Here is a 9426-nt window from a genome sequence, read left to right as displayed (position 1 = left end):
TTCAAACCCACCAGCCACTCCTTGGAAGGAAGGTTGGGCAATCCTACTTCCGTAGTGATACTGCCTCAGAAACCCAAGGAGGGGTCGCTATGAGTCAGGGTTGACTCGACGGCACATAACAACAACAACAACAACATAGACATTTAAAATGGCTGCACCCTCGATTACTTAAAATATCCAAAATGGCTGCCACATGTAAACAATCAAAATGGCTGCGCCCTCCGGAGAGCAGAAAGTCAACAGCTCAAGTTGTCTCCCTCCTTGCTGTTTCCCTTCCTAGTCATTGGCCACCAGCACAGTCGTCCCTGCCGCCCTTGGTGACCAGGGCTGATCGTTAAGTCAATTCTCAGGTCCCAACACCACTTGGAAATATTCAGGCTGTTGGTCCCATCATAGTAGCTGACAGTCTGCAGCTCTTACCATTTTGAATACTCACTGTTTTCATTCAGGTTTTTCCACTAGTTGGTGCCTAATCCACTTCTGTATAGTTCCCTACAACACTTAGGGCTCTAGGATTATCTTCTGTATCTCCGTCTATTGGTTTTTCTTTTCTTTGTTGAAAAGGGTCTGTGTCGCTTATCTGCCTATTCCTCCATCTTACTGGAAGTCTCTTTATGTGTTTTTAGCTCTGAACCTCCAAATAAAGTTTAATCCAAATCAAAGTCTAACTCACCGCCATGGAGTCGTATCCGACTCATAGAGACCCTTCCTTGGGTTTCCGAGGCGGTATTACTATGAAGTAGATTACCCCACTTTCCATCCGAGGAGTGGCTGGTGGGTTTGAACTGCCAGCCTTCTGGTTGGCAGTCAAATGCCTTAGACACTACGTCCCCAGAGCTCCTAAATCAAAGTCTTATCATATTGAAAATAACCACTATTACAGGTGGGAAAATTTTTATTTTCATCTGACAGACACTAATGGTCTAATCCAATACATAATACAAACAAATAAAAAACAAAGGTAAATTTAACTAAAAGACATTATTTACACTAAAGGAGAAAATGATAACCTATCTAATGATAATGACAATTAAGTCATCTCAATATCTTACTGTGACAAGTTTATATTGTTTTTATATAGCTACAAGGAAAATTACCTGACTTTTTAACCCTTTTGTGATCTGTAGGACATATATCATCTACCAACATTTTTAGCCTCTCAGGTTTTTTGAGAGGCTACTATCCTAGTTGTAGCACATACTACTTCCTGGTAGGGATGTGTATAAGTGCAAGAGTTTGAAGAAATAGGCCTCACTCCACAAATCCTACCACCAGACTCCACTTGGGACATATGTGCCCCACATAATTGTATCAAAATCCTTATTACCTAAAAAAAAAAAAAAAAATCCCTCCCTGATTTCAGCATGCCTTCCATTACTGAAAGCATATGGTATCAACAAAAAATTCAAAGCAGAAAATAACCTGGTTATGAAAGAATACAGCCACTAAATTTCAACAGTAAAGCTTTAAGCTAAATTGAAAATGAGTACTAAATATCAAAGGTAAAATCTTTTGTCATGATATACATAAAACCCACTGCCATCGAGTAGATTCTGATTCATAACAACTCCATTTGGGTTTCCAAGGCAGTAAATCTTTATAGAAGTAAGATTGCCCCATCTTCCTGCCATGGAGCAGCTGGTGGGTTTGAACTGCCAACCTTCTAGCTAGCAGTCAAATGCCTTAGGCACTGCACCACCACTGCTCCTTACAGTATACATAAAAACCAAAACCCAAACTCACTGTCATCAAGTCAATTTGACTCATAGCTACCTGGTTTTCCAAGGCTGTCTCTAAGGAAATAGACTGCCCAATCTTCCTTCTGAGGAGCACCGGCTGGTTGGTTTGAACTGCCAGCCTTCTGGTCAGCAGTCAAATGCCTTAGGCACTATATATAGTATACATTCAAAACCAAAAACCAAACACACTGCCCTCGAGTCGGACCTGACTCATAGTGACCCCTTCTTGGGCTTTCAAGGCGGTATCTCCACAGAAGTAGATTGCCCAACCTTCCTTCCAAGGAGTGGCTGGTGGGTTTGAACCAGCAGCCTTTTGGTCAGCAGTCACATACTTTAGGCGCTACACCACCAGAGCTCCCATAGTATACATAGTGGCTAAGAATTCAAACTCTGAGTTAAGACTGCCTATATCAAATTCCTGGTTTCATGCTTCCTAGCTACATGATCTGGAGCAAGTGGTCCACTCTGCTGTGCCTTGGTTTCCTTACCTAAAAAATGGGAATAACAAGATAACACTCATATGGCTGTTGCGAGAATGAAATGAGATAATATAAAACCAAATTTAGAACAGTGTCTGGTACATAAAAGCACTCAATTAAGGGTAGCTATTATTATCAAACTCAAGTCTATGAAAAAATGTACTTAGCAATGATAAAAATCAATTAAGCACATACTGAATGCCAACTAAATATTCACTGCTGTGCCAGGCACTGTAGCTAAAGAAGAATGTATAATGCATGGCCTCTTGCCCCACAAAACAAAATAATTGCTAGCACTTCTTAAGTACTTACTACACCATGAGGAGCTGTGGTGACATTGTAGTTAAAACATTTAGCTGCTAACCAAAAGCTTGGCAGTTAGAACCCACCAGCTGTTCTTCACAAGGAAGATGAGTTCCCTATGGAGCAGTTCTACTCTGTTCTAAAGGGTTGCCGAGTCAGAATCAACTCAATGGCACTGGGTTTTGGTTGTAGTTTTTTTCTTTTTTTTTTTTTTACTATGCTACATGAGTTGGAAACGACAGCAACAGGTATGCTACAGGTATAGTGTTATTGATTCAAATTGTGCCCCCAAAAATTATGTATTATAAATCCTAACATCTATGCCTGAATCTCAGGTGGGAATGGGTTGTCTTTGTTATTTTAAAGGGATAGGATGAGTGCAAGATGTGTGTTTAGTCACTCTCTTTTGAGATATAACTCATTATCACCGAGTCAATTCCAACTCATAGCAACCTCCATTGGGTTTCCGAGGTTGTAATCTTCCTTCTACGGAGTACCCGGTAAGTTTGAACCACTCATGTTCTAGTCAGCAGCCAAATGCCTTACCCACTATGCAAACAGAGCTCCTTCTTTTGAGATACAGGAGAGATTAAACTAGCAAGTGAGAAGCAGAGGTGGGGGAAGAGAAATGCCAAGCCACATGAACATTGCCCAGGAGCAGAAGATCAAAGAGACAAGGACCTTCTCCAAAGTTGACAGGGCGGGAAAGCCCCCTCACCGCCCCCAACGAGCCAGCACCCTGAATTCAGACTTCCAGTCTCCTGTGAGAAAATAAGTTTCTGTTTGCTAAAACCACCCATTTATGACATTTCTGTTATAGAAGCAGTAGATACCAAAGACACACAGTTTTAAGCACTTTACATAAATTACCTCATTTAATCTTCACAACCCTATAGACATTATTAACTCCATTTTATAAATGAGGGAACTGAGAAACAGACAGATAAGGTAACAGCAGATGCTCAGATTCAGTCTGACTCCTGAGCCTACCCATCTAACTACTAAACTATAATGGAGGGTGTGTGTTAAGTATCTACTGTGTGCCAGCACTATAGTAGAAACTTTCAAACATCACACTTTAACAATTCCATTCATTTTACAGTTGAGGTAAGAGTCAAAAAAATGGAAAATAACCTGCCCAACATTAACAGGCCATGCAATAGCAGAGACTCAATCACAGATCTGCTAACCCTAAAGCCCATGCTCTTCTATGACTTCCCTCTACCTTCCAAAAGTAAAGGAAGGCTTAATTACAAGGGAAAAGATTTAAACACAACTCAAAGGAACTATATAATTAAGCCAGCTAGTGAGACAGAAAAGAAGCTCTGGTGGTGCAGTGGTTAAGGCATTTGGCTGCTAACCAAAAGGTCAGTTGTTCAAACCCAATAGCTGTTCTATGGGAGAAAGATAAAGCAGCCTGCTTTCATTAAGATTCACAGTCTTGGAAACCCTATAGGGTCACTATGAGTAGGAATCTACTCAATGGCAGTGAGTTTGGTTTGTCTGAGTAAGTGAGACAGGAAGAGGAAATATACTAAAGAGAAGAGGAACAGAGTGAGCAAAAACTTAAGCAAAAAAAGTGTGTCCAGGGCCATTAAGAAAAATAGCCTACCGACAGCAAAGGCAGAGGAGTAGAAAAGATGACAAGTCTGGGTTAAGATTTCAGAGAGAGTGGATGTTTAAAATGTGATGCAGTGGACAGCAGAGTCCCTGTTGGCTCTTGAGATGAATGGCATAATGAAAACACGATTTTAGACATACCACTGATATGTTCATCTGTGTTTATTAGAATGAACTAGAATGGGGAGAAAGCACTACAATCAGAGACAACAACTTAAGAGTATGCTGTCAGAATACAGGTACTGAGATGATGAAGATTTAAGAGGGTAGCAATGAAATAAAAAGCAAAAAGGCAAATATGAAAATAACTCTGAAAGAAGAATCCACAGGATTTCATGATAATCAGTTTTAGAAATTCAACTTCCTTTTATTATTTTAGGAAACAAAATCTTATCAATAAATTAGCAAACACAAGGAACAGGAATGTTGTTTTTTTAATCTCTTAAAAGAGCACACTTTGAGACTGTTGGGTTTTTCCCTATAACTGACCTTGCAATACACCCCCAGACCTTCCCTTCCACAACACCAATAACCAACCTTTTGTACCAGCCAGTCAACCTTAGCTGTACCTGTAACAACCCACACAGTGGCCTGCTGTATCTCAGGCTGATGGGCTCAGCAATTCCAAACCCACATGAGAAGAACTATGGAAAAAAAGATACTCTCTCAAATTTTCAATGGGTACAAGTCCTTGCAGGCCTGTGGTGTGGCATATGTCCATGAGCTCACATTCAGAGAGTATACTTGGGTATGCCAGCCTAGTCTTGGAGAGGTCTGAGGGATAGGCACTAGGCCTTTTAACTGGGTAGAAGTAATGTTCTCCTTCCAATTTCCTAATTCTTATTTCCTCACCAAACAATCCCAAAGGAAGAATTTCAACTTGTACTTCCTGGGGTACACAGTAGGTACCGCACAGTATGAGGGGCAAAGCACCTGAAGAGTTCCAAGATAGTACAAAACCTCATTCATTCAAATCAATCAGGATATATGGTCTGGTTACCTCTCTGACCTTTTTCCCCTACTTTGCTCCTCCTTCTCTTACTGCAGTCTAGACACACTGGCCTCCTTGCTACTCTTTGAACACACCAATGTCTTTGCTTTTGCTGTTTCCTCTGCCTAGAACAGGTTCTCACATAGCTCCATCCCACACTTCATTCAGGTATCTATGAAAATGTCACCTCCTCAGAGAGATCCTCCTGGACCAACTTACCTAAAATACCATATCCACCCTCCTCTTTCCTCACTCTCTATCCTTTTACACTATTTAATTTTTCTTTATAGAACTTATTATTTGGCAATGTATGTATGTTGTTGTAGTTGTTAAGTGCTGTCAAGTCATAGTGATACCATACAACCAAGTAAAACTTCCCTATAGGGTTTTCTAGGCTGCTATCTTTACCGAAGCAGTTCACCAGTCCTTCAACCAAGAAGCCGCTAGGTGGGTTCGAGCCATCAACTTTCAGTTAGCAGATGAGCACTTAACCACCAGGACTCCATATACACACACGTACATACTCTCTATCAAGGCAGGAACTCTATCCATCTTCCTAATCCCTCTAACTCTAGCACCTAGAACAATGCTTGACACATAGCCACTACTCAAAGAATATTTCTCCAGTAGGTGAATGAATGAGTCTTGGGACTGAGATAAATATTAGGAATATAAAGATGATAAGTCATCTTCCCTGCCTCAAAGGAGCAAATAATCTACAGAAGAGACAGACACACTACAAGAAGAGAATAGTAGAAAGCCCCACAGCTTCAGAGTTTCCTCTGGAGTGTGAAAAAACAAGTCACATGTATACTTAAGTGTTAAATTAACTGTTACAGAACTCTAAGAGCAATTTAAAAAATATAAAAAGACTAGTTGCAGGTCATAAGTGACAGACGTAGTTTCAAATTAAGGTACTAGCTAAGCAATTATTATCTCTCAGACTGTACTCTAATCCTTAAAATGGAAAGTCTACCAGTATCTATGTTGTTGTTATGTGCCGTCAAGTCGGACCCAACTCATAGCGACCCCTCCTTGGGTTTCCGAGGCAGTATCACTACAGAAGTAGATTGCCCCATCTTCCTTCCGAGGAGTGGCTGGTGGGTTTGAACCACCAGCCTTCTGGTTAGCAGTCAAGTGCCTTAGGTACTATGCTACCAGAGCTCCTATTGGTACCTATATTACAGGGATATTATGAAATTAAGTAAGATAATGCAGTTAAAGCATCTTTCATACTGCCTGAATACAGTATTAAAAAAAACCAAACACTCCCGTGGAGTCGGATCCTACTGATAGCAAAACCCTCCTTGGGTTTCCAAGGCGCTATCACTACAGAAGTAGATTGCCCAACCTTCCTTCAGTGGCTGGTGGGTCTGAACTGCCAGCCTTCTGGTTAGCAGTCAAATGCCTTAGGCACTACGCCACCAGAGCTCCCGCATACAGTATGTATTCAATAAACATCGTTGTTGTTATGTGCTGTCGAGTCAGCCCCGACTCATAGCAACCCCTCCTTGGGTTTCCGAGGCAGTATCACTACAGAAGTAGATTGCCCAACCTTCCTTCTGAGGAGTGGCTGGTGGGTTTGAACCGCCAGCCTTCTGGTTAGCAGTCAAGTGCCTTAGGCATCACGCTACCAGAGCTCCCCAATAAACATTAGCTGCTAATATTATAAACAGTTGATTCCAATGATCCCCTTGAGTCTAATGCCCAATCAAAAGCTGCTGGTGTTGAATCATTTCAAACTCATGATGGCCCAATATGTGCCGTGTAGAACTGCTCCTTAAGGAGTTTTCAAGGCTGTGACCTTTCAGAAGCATATCACCAGGCCTGTCTTCTGAGGCACCTCTGGATGGATTCCAACTGTCAACCTTTCAGCTAGTCCTCAAGCACTTTACCATTTGTGTCACCCAGGTACTACTGAAGCCTTACCAATTCTATCTCTATGGAAATCTCTCCAATTCTGCCCTTCCTTCTCATTGTCACAGTGCCTAACTGCTATCTCTGATTCCAGTCTCTCTCTCTCTTCCAATTCAATTTACACATTCCTAAAGAATTAAGCTCAAGCCTCTCAGCCCAGCAATTAAAGCTTTTCATGTTTGGGCCCCAACTCATCTTTCCAACTTTATTTTTCACTACTTTGCTAAGCCCATCACTCCAGCCAAACTGAATGACTCTACTTTTCTATATACACCCCATGTTTCCCCACTACAATGTCATTGTTCATTTTACTCCCTCTTCCTGGAACACTCTTCTCTATTTACCTTCAAAACTCCAAATCCTTCCCACCTCCCTTCCAGAACTAGTTCAAATGTTCTCCCTGATTCCTCCTCACTGAAAAGGATCTCTCTCTCCTAAATACCCACATAATCTTATTTGTATCCCCTTTATACCAATGATCTCTTTCAACTATACATTTTGGTTGTTTACATACTCCATAGGCTCCTGGGGAAAGAATTTTGTGCAGTTTCTCCATAGTCTGATACTCAATGGTATGTTAAATGAGTATTTCACAAATAAATAAGACATTAAAATTAGCTTTAGACTCAACAAGCTTTCTGCCCTGAATCAGAATTTTTCATCTAACCTGTATTACTGTTCCTTCACAGGGAAAACTGGAGCTTTCTATCTAGTTGTCATACTAACTTTTTTTTAATTTCTTGGTTTTACAGGACACATATTCTTTCCACTTCCAAATCACTCAAGTCTCAATCCCTTCCAATCAGAAACTTCCTGCCTCTCAAATTCCACATCCCACATTAAATTAAAAACAAAGTGACAGATTATTCTTTAAAATACAGAACACGTTTGTAGTTCAGGACCAACTAGTTCTACCTATTAGCAGATTACAGCCAAGCTCACAAAAACACAGTACTATACAACAATGATGATGATCACCATTTGTTCCAAGTAAAGTTGCTGCTGCTGACCTCCAGTGAGTAAGCCTCTGAGCTGATTTTCACGCACAAGATATAGGCTGTATTTGACACATTCAGCTACGGTCTCACTCAGTCCCTAGTGGTGAGGAAGGAGTTTTAGGACAAGCAATGACATTCTGAATTCCACCACTAACTCTTACCATGTCTTACTTGCTATGTAATTGTCGCTAAGTCCCTAAGTTTCTCTGTGCATCAGATTTGTTCAAAAGAGTAGCTAAATACTAAGAACAAAAGCCTCCTATGCTTGACATCCAAAAATACATGCAAATCATTTGCCACAAATAATAATGTACACTGAAATGTTTTCGGTGACTCCTTATTAAAACAAAAGTCATCTTACTCCTCAAGTATTAATCATTGTATCTGATTTCCAAGTTCATTACAGGAAGAACTATGTATGAATACATGCAATCCCCACTTCCCTTAACTGAAAGTTGCTGATTTCCGAGGAGCCAGTGGCTGAGCAGAATAAACCTAAAGCCTAAATCAGTAAACAACCTCTGATTCATTCTGGCCAAAAAGAAAGCGAGGCGGGTATGGGGTAAGCGGATGACAGGAAAATTTCAGCTGACGACTACGCCAAGTCAACGCACCCACTGCTCTCCAGGTCTCTCTCTCACATACGTACACGTACACGTACACACACACACACACACACACCCTTGGGCTGTCAGGTTCTCTGTTTCGAACCCAACACCGGGGACTCCTGAGAAGAAACTCGAGCTTCGGCTGGGGCTTGGAACCTTCGGGGGGTTGGGCCTGACAGATTCGGGATGGCATCCCGGCGCCCCCGCTCTCCATAAACAGCCTCAGGTGTGACTCTGGTCATAGCTCCGATTGGGTTCCGAGTCCCAGCGCCCTCACCAGGCCTGTCCCGGGATGGCCCCCGCCCCCCAGCCTAGTGCCCCTTCTCACTGGCTTGGCTGATCCGCTGGATGTTGCCGCTGCATGTCTGGATGATACTGTTGAAGTCCCGGAGCTGGGGCCCTGAGGACCCCGGCTTCCGGTACATGTCTAAGGGACCGTAGGACATGACCAAGAGTTGAGACCGGCTCGCCCTGCACTGCGCTGCGAACGGAAACAGCTGCCAGACGAGATCGCCAAGCTGACGGAAAAACTGGGTAGAGAAAGGGCGTGGAAGGGGATGAAGCTGCGCGCGCACTAGCCCCGCCCCCTACGCAGCGCGCACGCGTCCACCCCATCCCATTCCGCAGTGCGCAGGCGCTGCTGAAGCGAAAACTTGGAACAGTAATTTGGGTACACCACGCAAGAGGCTTGGAGGTGCGGGGTACGGTGTGGCGTAATGTCACATAGTTGGCATTCAAGTTGGACACTTGGGTGGAGGTGTTGTTTCTCAT

At 42.4% G+C, this 9426-nt stretch overlaps 1 protein-coding gene across 1 annotated transcript in view; it reads right to left on the bottom strand.

Moving 5' to 3' along the window:
• STX12 (syntaxin 12) overlaps window positions 1-9101 on the bottom strand; it is a 75608-nt gene extending 66507 nt beyond the window's left edge. Inside the window, exon 1 of the mRNA XM_007935806.2 lies at window positions 8984-9101. Within this exon, the coding sequence (XP_007933997.1) occupies window positions 8984-9101 (118 nt within the window). The remainder of the gene's footprint in view (window positions 1-8983) is intronic.
• Between the last annotated feature and the right edge of the window lie 325 nt (window positions 9102-9426).

The sequence above is a fragment of the Orycteropus afer genome, unplaced genomic scaffold (genome assembly GCF_000298275.1).
Source record: "Orycteropus afer afer isolate SDZICR_OR568_19922 unplaced genomic scaffold, OryAfe1.0 scaffold00031, whole genome shotgun sequence".
Taxonomy (NCBI): domain Eukaryota; kingdom Metazoa; phylum Chordata; class Mammalia; order Tubulidentata; family Orycteropodidae; genus Orycteropus; species Orycteropus afer.
The sequence above is the reverse complement of the archived record's forward strand: the minus strand, read 5'-3'. Positions and strand labels throughout refer to the sequence as shown.